The sequence below is a fragment of the Notothenia coriiceps genome, unplaced genomic scaffold (assembly GCF_000735185.1).
Source record: "Notothenia coriiceps isolate Sejong01 unplaced genomic scaffold, NC01 NC01_scaffold00000339, whole genome shotgun sequence".
Lineage (NCBI taxonomy): Eukaryota > Metazoa > Chordata > Actinopteri > Perciformes > Nototheniidae > Notothenia > Notothenia coriiceps.
This window is the reverse complement of record NW_011333040.1, coordinates 6,479,663-6,491,898: the sequence shown is the minus strand read 5'-3', so window position 1 is coordinate 6,491,898 and position 12,236 is coordinate 6,479,663. Positions and strand designations below refer to the sequence as shown.

The following is a 12,236-nucleotide window of genomic DNA, read 5'->3' as shown; positions in this document are numbered from 1 at the left end:
GCTCTTCAAATCTGATTTATTCTCCATCCTAAATCAAATATCTCGAAGCACAACTTAAACATTACAATTACACCTTTTGGTTTATTCAATGGGAGCTGGATTCAGTTTCTTAAGACTAAATACAAATCAGGCCTTTTTACAGAAAATAATGCTGTCTTTTATTTCGTCGGTACACCACTTCCTGGACACAGGACGAGATCCGGGTTATATAAAGGTTGCCGCGGTCGCCATGTTGCTGAATGAAATTAGCTCCAAAACATTGAATAGCCGCTAGCAATATCGATATTTTTTCCCCCGTGAAATAACATTTGTTACAGCATGTAACTTATTGTAAATATGACTTTGGATTTATGAAACCTCTACAGAAGCCCCATTCCCCGTAAGTAACCCCGTTGAGGTGATATAATGTATTTTTTCAGTGGAAGCTGGCCTGCTAGTAATAACAAGCTAACATCGTTAGCATTGGCTAGCATGCCTCCTGTATCAATTATCATTATAATTGCTTGAAATGGCTCATGCAGCATTATTTCAAGTGTTGCAGTTTACTATTTGTGATGTACTGTAAAAATATTGACCCCCCTACCCATAGTCCCTACCTAAATATTGTGATAATTTGCCGGTGTTTATGTCTTAGTGTAATGCTACTTGTGTTAGCTAACGTTACGCCCCGTAGCGAAACTGCAAGTAGCTAACGTTAACGTCTTTGATACTACCATGTGCATCTAATTGAGATATGTAGTAATGCTATTGGGTTGTGAAAAAAGAGTAACGTTAGTCTACTACAAAATGTCTCCCCGTTATAATGTGCTGTTAATATGCCATCACTAACCGTACAAATCTCCATCACCAGTATCAGTACTGCTGTCACCTTTGTTTAATATGTTGATTGCTTTAGCTGATTTACAGTGATAAACAGCCTCATTCTTTATCCAGTTATGTGTATATCTTTCGTTAGCTTAAAAGTTCACACAAGTGTAAAGATCGGCTATAGCTATATTCTTAATGAGGTTGATAAGGCTTTATTGTCAAATGCACAGTAGCTACAGTGTAGTTATGGCCAGGAAAGGTCCCATGCTCCTCCAACAATGCACCCTAAATATAAACAAGACATTAAACTAATTAAAAAAACAACAACAATAAAATAGTGCAAGATTATGTTGCAAGACCAGTGTGCAGGTAATGCAGGAGAAGTGAATTATAAACATGTCAAATAAAATACAAAAAGCTAAATGCGGCAGAGAATGTTGTAAATGCATGAGTCTAAATACATGTAAAAAAGATAAACAAAAACAGAATGTAAAATACTGTACAGTGGAATAAATACTTCTTATCATAGTCATAATTACATTTGTGCTTTCAAGGTGTATGTACTGTCTGTAACATCCCTTTTCAACATTGCTTTTAACACACAATCGGTGTGTGTGTGTGTGTGTGTGTGTGTGTGTGTGTGTGTGTGTGTGTGTGTGTGTGTGTGTGTGATGAGCCAGCTGTCAAGCGTGAAGTCAACGGTACTGCCCGTTAAGTTTAACATTTCACACACAGTTGATTTAACAGGGTCACTTTATGCTTATAGTTATTATTTAAATAAGTATATGAGTACTCTATATGTAAACCAAAAGCTGACATCCAATATGAGTACTCAAGTACTCATGCCCATCCCCTGACGTTACTGTACGAAAAAATCGTATTCTCTGTATTGTAATTACAAATCATTGTGTCATGTAACCATGCGCTCCAAACCTATAGAATACTTGGATTACCTAAGAGAAAAACGTTTCTGATTATTTTCTTTTTGGTTCCCATTCAATAGTCAAGCATCACTTATCATTATGTTTTGTTTTCCCTCTCCACAGATTATTGTGTATAGACATAGTAACAGTTTTACGCAATGCACCATGGAAGTGGATCACAGAATATGCAACGACAGCTTCAGAGATCCAAGCCTGCCAGTGGGGCTGAAGCTGAGGAGCAACAGCAGCCCACCATGGCAGTCACGCAGCAGCAAGCTACAGCTAACCACCCTCAATCTCCTGTGACCACATTTTCCTCTGCTGCCAGCCCTTCAGCCCCCCAGTCGCCCAATTATCAGATAATCATGAGTCGCAGCCCAGTCACCGGCCAGAACATGAACATCACATTACAAAATGTGGGACAGATGGTGACTGGTAACCAGCAGATCACACTTACACCACTTCCCATACAAAACCCATCATCCCCTGGCTTCCAGCATGCTACACCTCAGTGGAGGTTTGAGCATGCTCCATCCTCCTACATCCAGGTCACCTCACCTGTGCCCCAACCCATGCAGCCCCAAAGTCCCACCCAGCACAGCCCGGTCACAAGGCCAGGAGCACCTGCAACAGCTTTGGGTGTATGTGGACAGAGTCCAACACGATTTGTTGATGCTGGTATGTTAGTGCGGCAAATCAGCTTAAACAGTCCATCGGGAAGTGGCCACTTTGTTTACCAGGAAGGTACAGGGCTGGCCCAGATTGCCCCGGCCACACCTGGCCAGATACAGCTGGCCTCTCCAGGAGCACCAGGCTCTGTGAGAGAGCGCCGGCTCTCTCAGCCTCACTCACAGACTGGAGGCACCATCCACCACCACGGACCTCAAAGTCCTGTTGCCACCGGTACTTCTCTCTCGACTCTGGGCAGCCCTAATCACATCACCACGTCTAACCTACCTCCACAGATCAGCAGTATCATTCAAGGACAGCTGGCCCGCCCTATGATATTTGAGAAGACGTCGCAGGGTGTTGTTGCTGGAGTAGGAACCACAGCATCATTCACTATTCCCTCCTCCATTCCACCGTCTAACCAGTCCCTCACGAGTCCAACCCAAGGGATCTCCAACAATCCTCTTGCACCAAACAGCATGGCTGTGGCCACTATGAGGAAGCTGGTTCCCAAGAAGTTGGAGGAAATTGCTCCTTCTACTCCAGAGATTTCCCAGCTAAGAAAACTATGTTTGGAGCAGCACACCAAGAAGATGGACAGCCTGAAAGAAGTGTTCAAAGAATACCTGATTGAGCTTTTCTTTCTGCAGCACCTACAAGGGAACATGATGGACTATGTTGCTTTTAAGAAGAAGCCCTGTGTTCCCTTGTATACCTACTTGAGACAGAACGATTTGGACCTAGAAGATGAAGAGGAAGAGGAAGAACAGTCTGAAGTCATTAATGATGAGGTATATTGCCTTTTTATACATTTGAGATAAAGTAGGAATTTTACAAGTAAAGGAATGCATGTTCATTTTATCGAATTAATGTTTTTAATCTCATATCATTTTATTTTTCAGGTGAAGGTTGTTACTGGAAAGGATGGCCAAGCAGTGACACCAGTTGCCATAGCAACACAGCTTCCTGCTAATGTGTCTGCAGCATTCTCTGTCCAGCAGCAGTTTCAGGTGATAAAGGCAACACTTGTTAGATAAAATGATCTATTATTTCTTTCTTAATTTATTTGATGATATGTGTTGCTAATTTCTAACTCCCTAGAGGTTGTTTTTCAGGGACACCAGGTTTCTGGTGGTACCATTACAAACCCTGGAGACATGGATGCCTTTAAGAGGCAACAGGCTATGGCAGGTAGGGCAAGAATCGCAAACTCCTGTCTTTCTGGTGTTGCTTTGTTTCCTCCCTGTTTGCTTTGTTTTCCGTTTGTTTTTTTTCTCCCTCTAATTGCTTCTGCTTTAAGATATTTGGCATCCCCTACTAGCGCTCTGTCTTCAAGACTTAACCAGGGGAAGGAGAGGTGACCTGTGAGGTCTTCCGAAGGTCATCGCTTTGTGCAGAGTGCTTTTTTTTGCGTTATGAGGGTATTGTGTGTTTTGAATCCCAGATCAGGCTAAGAGGTGCCGGATTGACGTTGGTCGCCATGGGCTGATTTTCCAGCATCCTGGTGTAGCTCTAGGATCACCTGGCGTTCCACTCCAGCAGCTTATGCCAACTGCGCAAGGTAGGAGTGCTACTACCAGGCCGTTCTTTGTTCTTTTCGATGCTGCTGGACGTATTCCCTTCCTCAAACTAAGGAGATTTTAAAAAAAGAAAAGTGAATCACGACATTCCTCTTCTACAAACAAACTTCAAGCAGCATCAACAAACAGATCTTCAACCATCTGCTGGATTTCTTAGACGTCCAAAGGAAGTTCAGGCTTAGCTGTACCAACACCAGCTCTCTGTCAGGATAAATGGGGAAGAAGACAATCCAAGTCTGAAGAAGAGTAGCCACTCGTTGGGAAGATGCCATGTCTTATGATTTTTCCTTTTTTGTTTCACTATTTATCACCCATCTTCTTTTCTGAAGTTTGTTCCTGTTAGTCATCTTTATTTGGAGAGACCTTCCCGTACTGGATGGATTTTCATCTTATTTGGAGGTGGATCACAGAAATCGGGGAGCCCTGTGGGAATGAATTCACTTTCCAATGGGTTTTGCTTGTTTTCCCATTTTATGAATCCACGTTTCATACTTCCTTTTGGTTTCCCATTGTCATTCCTTCACAAGTCTTTTCCTATCCGATTGTCCATCTTTGCATCATCAGCAGGGATTCAAAATCATCAGTCTTCAATTCATCCTCCGTTACATCTTCAAGAATATCTTTATTTACCTCATGTTCACGTTTGGTTGATTTCCTTCCATGTTATTTCATGGCATTTTGTTCTGACTTGGCTTCTTTCCCTCAGTCTAAGTAGGAGGGGGATCATGTGGAGGAGTTGCGTTCACGGCACAGGTTTTTTGCGATTGTGGTGGCGTGGGTGTGTCAGGGCCAAGTGTTGATGGCGTCTAGTCAAGGTGGTGTGTCGTGCAGGGAGGTAAGGCAGGTGCTGCTTTAGTGTGCACAGCTATGCTCAGACCTGCTGTCTGCAAGACCCCATGTCTGTCCTTTTGCTCACCTCTGTGCTTTGTTGCTATGTGAGGCATCCAGATGTCTTGGTTACAGCTAGAATTACATTGCTTCATGCATGCCAAACATTTGGTGTTTTGTGTCAGTGCTCGCTCTGTATTTGTATTTACCCTTCTCCCTGACTCTTAATCAGAACTTCTTTTTTTCTTTTCTCTTTCTTTTGTAACATCTCTATACTTCTTCTTATCTAAACCCTCTATTATTGCATGTATACTTTGATGTTTTTAACCCTCAGCATTGAAAATGCAATATTTTGGTTTTGCATTATGGTCAAAGTAGTATTTTATTTGAGAGACATGTAGAATCTCATTGATTTCTTTCCTTCTGTAATCATTTTCCTGTATGACCTTCATTAGTTTCTGCTTTTACCATTAGAAAGTAGTAAACTATTGTTTATTCATATAGTTCATCTTGTTCAAGGGTATAATGAGCTGTCATAGCTGAAACTCCAACGGTCATTTACTGTTTAAAAGTACTCTCTAATTACTCATTAGCTTCAAAATATGTAACTTTTAAAGTGGGTCTCTCAAATGTATCAAGGGAAAGCCACCACTTAATGGCATTCAAATATTTTTATTAAAGCAATATCACATACATTAATTTAATCTTGAGATGACAAGATTGTCTTAATGACTTTTTGTTGTGTTGCTTGTCCTATAATTTGGTTACTATGTGTACAGGCGGGATGCCGCCTAATCCTCAAGCGATCCAGATTGCAGGACAGAAGCCGATCCAGCATCAATACGACCCATCCAAAGGACCTCCAGTGCAGAATGCAGCCAGCCTGCACACCCCTCCTCCCCAGCTGCCTGGCAGGTTGCCCCATGGTGCTCTCCCTATGACAGGCATGCCCATGACACTCTCTCAGCAGGCTCAGTTATTGGAGAACACAGCTCAGTCCGGTGGCCAGCTCCAGGCACAGGTGAAGTTGCAGGCAGGTGTCCTGGCAGCAGTAAACCCTCACACACAGCTCCAAGCCCAACTGCAGCAGCAGATGCAGCCGGGTCTTCATCTCCAGCTGCAGCCCCAGCAGCAACAACCCTTACTGCAGGCAGGACAGGCGGTCAGTCTACCTAAAACTACACAAAAACAGTTTTCCTATATGTTTATAAATAAATAGTGATGCCTCAAATTGTCCTATTAAATATATGTTCTTCTCTCTTTGTTATAGACGGTAGCACTTGCTCGCCCTGGTGCAGAATCAAACCAGCTAGGTCAGAGGATTATGACCAACTCGATATCCATGACATCCATGTCTCCTGCTCCCCTCTCCGCTCCCAACTCTGTTCCAACACCCCATACTGCAAGTCCGCTGCGCCCTTATGGCTCTAACATCAACTCGAGCACCCAGTCCAAACTTACTGGAACCAATGGCATTTCGGCTGTGAAAATTGGTGGCTTTGGTCAAAGTGCGACCATGCAGTCCTCACAGGAGGGTTCTCAAGATAAGCAAGTTGAGCAGGCCAAACTGGTGAGTTTGTCATTTGTTGATTGAAAAGATGCTTTAATGTCTTCAATACATTTGTACCAGGGTTTCCGCTAGGTTTTTTCTTGCCGGTCAAATGTCCGAAAATAATTGATTTTACTGGACAAATTTGAAACTTACCGGTCATGTTTCAATAATAATAATAATACAAATAATAAGAAGAAGAAGAAGAAGAAGAATTGTGTAGCAGAGTTTCTGTTAGCAGGTAATTACCGGACTAGGACCGGATATGCTGATGTTTAAAACTCAGTTAATGGGAGTCATTTTTATATTGCTTCAGTTTATAATCGTAACAGATCGAAAAGTTCAGATTCATTCTTCAATAAATGATGCGCTTCCACAAACAACAAACAACATAATTATTACATTCAAACAAACTATTTGTAGTAGATAAAGTACATTATTCAAAAGTTTACATTAACTTTGGATAATAACACGGGAGAAACGGATCCTCTCTTTTCCCCTCTCTCTCCCTCTCTCTCCTGACAGCCCGTCAGTATTTCATGCAGCTCGCTAAACAGTGGGCGGGGCTTCAGGTGATCATGCAGAGCTGCGTGTCTCCGTCAGACTCAGCAGCTGATATGATCTCTCTCTCGCTCTCGTCTGGTTACACTTCACTCGCGTTTATGTCCATATCGATCAGTTCCAGCTCTCCTGATCGGCCTTTATAGAGAGCACCGATCAAACTATTAAGAGTGAATATCGGCCGATCAATCAGAGCATCCCTAATTATTACCAGACATTTTGACCGGCAGGTTTTTAATTGACCGGTTTCTAATACATTTGACCGAGGGCCGTCAAACAATTACAATTTTTAATCAGATTAATCACAGCTTAAAAATTAATTAATCATGATTAATCACCATTCGAACTATGTCCAAAATATGCCATTTCTTTATGTATATTGTTGTGGGAACGGAAAGATAAATGAAAGAAGGCGGATATATCCATTTCACATACAGTATATGTATGTTTATTATAAAAATCAACGGGGGAGTACTTCTGGAAAGTCGACGGGGGGGGGGCTAGTGGAGTACTTCATGACCACAGAGCATGAATGTTGTGATCAGCTGTTTTAGCGCAGTTCAGCCGGTTGGCGTAGTTTTGGCACAATTCCGTTGTACAGACCGACGTTAACAGCAGCCCTGTCTGTGCACACGGAGACCGACTCGGTCGTCCGGTGATCTAACCGCCTTCTGGAAAAGCTTCACAAGTACGTCGGTACGCAAATGCGCAAAAAAGTGACGGTACGCATTTCAGATTGTTGCCGCGCATGCGTACCTGCGTACCAGTTATGTGCACCCCTGATAATAGGGTTCCTTTAAGTCTTAGGAACACATCTATGTGCCGTTATGTAGTGGCGGTACACAGCGCTGGTCCATACCTGACTTGTAGAGAGTTTGTACTCTAAGGCTTTGGAGTAGGCGGGGTCCGTGTAGATCTCAGGGACGGAGACTTTCTCCTCCAGAGCGATCATCTTAAGGCCCAGCAGGTGTCTGTCGATGGCCTGGCCGCTGATCGCCTGAGGGAGAGAAGGATGTTAGTCACCAGATGTTAACTACTTATTAACTAGACATGCTTTATTCTGTATCTTCCCTGTTGCAGGAGCTAGACGTACAAATTCAATAATACAGAAATTGAATTTACCCAAGCAGTAGGTTGTTTTAATTGTAAGTGTAAGTAATTATTGTAAGTGCCTCAAACAAGACAAAATAGTACTTGTGTTTTGGGGGATATGGTGGTGTTGAGGTGAGTATTTGGGCAGCAGGATTGTGTGTATGGGGTTGAGTCTAAATAAACTACAGTGTGTGTTCATGGTAACGAAGGAACATGTGCCAGTGCGTCAGGTTCTTTGTGAAACAATGCCTCTCTATGGCAGAAAGGAAGAAGATATTAAGCGTTGACACACACCGTGCTTCTTAGTAGGAAACATTCACTGTAAGTTTGAGCTTTGTTGACAATTATTACTAGACGTGTTGACTTTGATCATCCTGTGAATACTCACCATGTTAGTGTACGCCCTGTGAGCGTGAACAGCTTTCTCCATTAGGTCCACCTTCTCTGTGTTCTGGTGAAAACAGGAAAAGGCGGGAAACATTACAACACAAACTGTTTTTCCTCAACGTAGAATTGTTTCCTATAAGAAGAATTTATACTCATTTGGGGACGTGCCCATAAAGCGTTTTGTCTCTGGCAGAAAAGCGCTTTCTTTAGTTTTTATACAGTCTTAGACTGACACAGTGCTTTTTATTACCCAGCTCCATTACTATGTGTATGTTTAAAACAGTTTTTAACATAAGCACCAATCAGAGGACAGATGATTGGCTGCCTGTGAAGAAGTGACTGACAGAGTTCCCTATGAACCAGCTGGTGTACCGCCTCAATGCAAATACATCCCATACAAATGTCCCTTTTAATCACACCTGTTTGCTGAGGTCATCAAAGGCCTTGACGAAGGCAGCGGAGGCGCTCGAAGCAGATCTGATTGTGTCTGTGCGGCCGAATCTGAACATACGCAGGGAGGCGCTCTCGTACGTGGCACAGCAGCGCCGGTTCATCCTGAGAGAGACCAAAGCAGTGTGCAAAAACTGACTAGTGGCTACTAGACTAATACAGGGTTCATACACTTTTTCAACAATGATTCTCCATGACCTTTACCTAATTTTCCATGACTAAAAAAATCTCTTTCTCAGCGGTAACACTGAAAATGGTTTATTTTAACATGGAACAGGAAAATAAGGTCTGCATATGAAATAACTTGTATCAAATAGTAGGCTTACTAGCTCCGACAGGCTAAAGCCACTAGAGGGCGTGATTGTAAAAATCTCTCACCAGCAAAATACCTCGTCAGTTAAATGCCATTTTAAGTTTCATTACTATAAGATACAGTACCGGTATGTATTATCATTATAGTATTACTATTTTGGCGATTAGATAAAATATAAATTATATTTGATGCAACTTACAGTTACATTTTCATGACTTTTCCAAAACTTTGGGAAAAATATTATTTACCATAAATGTTCCAGGTTTTTAATGACCGTACGAACCCTGCTAATAATAATAATAATATTTATTTATGAGCGCACTTTTCATTTGGGTTAACAAAACTCAAAGTGCTACAGAGTAAAATGGTTGAAACCAAACAACAAACATATATATTTATTTAATAAAGTAAACAACAGAATAAAAACAGTGACGTTTAGGCCGGCATGGCAACAAGTGGGGGTTTTAAAGATCTAGCAAAAGGCTATTCTAAAAAGATGCTATTTTAGGCCTTTTTTAAAAGCATCCACAGTCTGACTTGGTAACATTAAGCTGTCTGTGGCTCTTTTCTGCCATAACAAATGTAAATGTCCTCTCTGTGGGGCGAATAAAGGTATTCTGATTCTGAATGCATCAACAAAAGCAGGGACGCATTTCTGAAGGTTCTCACGACAAATGGTGACATTATTCTTTATCTCATTTGAAGTTTTTTCATGAGTAATGTCCCTAATGGCATATATTAATGCTTTCAAGAGAGCTGTGGGGAAACTAGCTCATAGATGTAATATATTGAAGCATGAAACACTTGATACACTAAATGACAGGTTGTCTTAAACAAGTATTCCTCCAACTTTAACATTTTGTCACGAAGGACCGAAACATCATATTTTTTATTTCGCAGATTCTTCTTCCGTGCCTACACAACCCACAATTCAGATTAACCATCAGCTCAGTGGGAGAGTGGGGTGTTTCCAAAGTGCTGATTCTCTGTCTGTTGCTTTAGATGAAAAAAATAAGGAGCCCCTCCCCACGCCCCTCTGAGAGACATTTGGTTACAAAGAACTCAATGGTGCTCGAGGAGGAGATTCAGGTGATAAGGGGGGGGGGGGTTACCTTGGTTGCTGATTGGCTAATGGTTACTCAAGACAAAACATCGTTATGACATCATAAAGTGGCCAAAATCTGATCAGCTCATTTTCAGACAGGTCTTTATAGAAATGGATCAAAAAGAGAGAGAATCTTTGTTCCTGAAACTTTCAGAGTCTCTTTCCACAGAGGGGACACATGTTGATGTAGAAGAGACATGAAGAAGAGGGGACACATGTTGATGTAGAAGAGACATGAAGAAGAGGGGACACATGTTGATGTAGAAGAGACATGGAGAAGAGGGGACACATGTTGATGAAGAAGAGACATGAAGAGGGGACACATGTTGATGTAGAAGAGACATGAAGAAGAGGGGACACATGTTGATGTAGAAGAGACATGGAGAAGAGGGGACACATGTTGATGTAGAAGAGACATGAAGAGGGGACACATGTTGATGTAGAAGAGACATGAAGAAGAGGGGACACATGTTGATGTAGAAGAGGNGCAGCAGCAGCAGCCGCCACAGCGAGAGTCGCAACGGAGATGGAAGCAGGAGGGAAAGAGAGGATCGGAGGAGCGAGAGGGACGGGGGAGACAAAGGGAGTGGGGAGGGGAGGGACAGAGGAGATGATAGCTTTGCTGTCCCTGAACCACCAAAGCGTAGAAAGAGCAGGTGGGACAACTAAAAGCAGGAAATCTACGTATCAATAGAATAATGTGTGCAACTGCTCAATGATGAGCTTGTCTGTTGTGAAGGCAGATAGCAGAGCATATCAGAGGCTGACACAAGCACAAGAGGAGATGTGTGGACTTTGAATAAAAGTTCACTGAGATCCTGTAAGGTTGGTTAGGTCATGATCAGAAAGATCAACAGAAGCAGCTCAGAGACAGTTACTGTACATATGTCATCATGACTGTTGTTATTGTAAGTCAATAGGATCAGGCAATAGAGCTGTAATGAAGCCAGCTGTCAGTAAACAATTCAAAGCTAGGACACGTTGGTTATTGCAAGGTTTCCTCTCAATGAGTTCCTATTCCTAACATGCTTTTGTGCTTGATGTTTTATTTTATTTCCTGATGGATCTTTGCCAAGTCGTGCATTTGTGTTTGCGTTTTGTTAATCTACCAAACTTACTCTGTTTAAGTGCTCTGTCTCGATTCAAAGTCACACACATGTTAATACAATGTATAGCTTTTTTGTGTCTTGTATTCGAGTTCTAGTGAAATGCCTTACTTTGGCATTTAGTCTGTCTATGCTTTGGAACTGTTTTTCAAGAAANGTGTGCCTTGGCAATGTATAGCTTTTTTGTGTCTTGTATTCGAGTTCTAGTGAAATGCCTTACTTTGGCATTTAGTCTGTCTATGCTTTGGAACTGTTTTTCAAGAAAGATGCATTTGTTTTGTATGGGAGGAATTTCAAGTGTTCATTTACACGTGGAATATGTGACGTTTTGATTAAAAATACTTCTTTGGCATCGACTTTTGTATCTGCTTTTCTATGACAAACTGTCACTAATACAAATTAATATGAAAAGCTAATATTTAAAGGCAATTACATAACAAACAATATGTATACACATAAATAAACATTCACTCCAAAAGCTGGTTACATTTTTTGTTTGAATAAACTGTCATTTAAGTAGATAGTTCCGTTTGAGCAGTAATGGAGTTAACGTACGTTAATTATTAAGAGCTCCTGCCTTTGGCCACTGGGAGGCAGTGAACACCCATGACTTTAAGGTCGACCGCTAATTGTTTTTTTATAAAGAATTAGCAGTAAGTGTTACAATAAAACCATCTTGTCTGTGACGTTAGTAACTATCATTATGCATCATACGTTGTTAGCAGGTCATATATGTTGTGTTTTTGTCTAACTAGAGTCATTTCAGCTGTCAAATAAATGTATAGGGAAATATTGTTAAATAGTTTCATCTAAGTTGAAGTAGAGCAGCAGCACATTTAAATATGTGTCCGTCGTGTTAAGACTTA

General features: G+C 41.6%; 2 protein-coding genes and 1 long non-coding RNA gene across 5 annotated transcripts in view; 1 reads left to right on the top strand and 2 right to left on the bottom strand.

Annotated features, from left to right (window-relative positions):
- The first annotated feature begins 237 nt into the window (after positions 1 to 237).
- Positions 238 to 12,236, top strand: part of ep400 (E1A binding protein p400) — a 186,060-nt gene continuing 174,061 nt past the window's right edge. Inside the window, exons 1-7 of one of the 3 annotated variants that reach the window (XM_010769091.1) lie at positions 238 to 379; positions 1,854 to 3,190; positions 3,302 to 3,409; positions 3,515 to 3,590; positions 3,844 to 3,960; positions 5,587 to 5,969; positions 6,078 to 6,377. In XM_010769091.1, the coding sequence (XP_010767393.1) occupies positions 1,889 to 3,190; positions 3,302 to 3,409; positions 3,515 to 3,590; positions 3,844 to 3,960; positions 5,587 to 5,969; positions 6,078 to 6,377 (2,286 nt within the window). In that variant the 5' untranslated portion in view covers positions 238 to 379; positions 1,854 to 1,888. Of the gene's footprint in view, positions 380 to 1,853; positions 3,191 to 3,301; positions 3,410 to 3,502; positions 3,591 to 3,843; positions 3,961 to 5,586; positions 5,970 to 6,077; positions 6,378 to 12,236 lie in introns of all 3 variants that reach the window. The other 2 variants (XM_010769105.1, XM_010769098.1) reach the window with 2 other exon arrangements.
- Positions 7,699 to 9,057, bottom strand: LOC104943564 (carnitine O-acetyltransferase-like). The gene is made up of 3 exons (XM_010769016.1): positions 8,816 to 9,057; positions 8,398 to 8,460; positions 7,699 to 7,914 (listed from the first exon to the last, which is right to left on the bottom strand). The coding sequence occupies exons 1-3, from the start codon at positions 8,948 to 8,950 to the stop codon at positions 7,714 to 7,716; spliced, it is 399 nt and encodes a 132-aa protein (XP_010767318.1). The 5' UTR covers positions 8,951 to 9,057; the 3' UTR covers positions 7,699 to 7,713.
- On the bottom strand, positions 11,294 to 11,831 carry LOC104943573 (uncharacterized). The gene is made up of 2 exons (XR_798122.1): positions 11,543 to 11,831; positions 11,294 to 11,433 (listed from the first exon to the last, which is right to left on the bottom strand). It is a non-coding gene; the product is annotated as an uncharacterized lncRNA (long non-coding RNA).

What these genes read in the sequence shown, in the direction of transcription:
- LOC104943564 (XM_010769016.1), bottom strand. Translation starts at nt 8,950, where the DNA reads ATGAACCGGCGCTGCTGTGCCACGTACGAGAGCGCCTCCCTGCGTATG. An exon ending in TTGATGACCTCAGCAAACAG is followed by an intron (nt 8,461 to 8,815) that starts GTGTGATTAAAA and finishes TGTTTTCACCAG; the next exon opens with AACACAGAGAAGGTGGACCT. An exon ending in ACAGGGCGTACACTAACATG is followed by an intron (nt 7,915 to 8,397) that starts GTGAGTATTCAC and finishes TCTCTCCCTCAG; the next exon opens with GCGATCAGCGGCCAGGCCAT.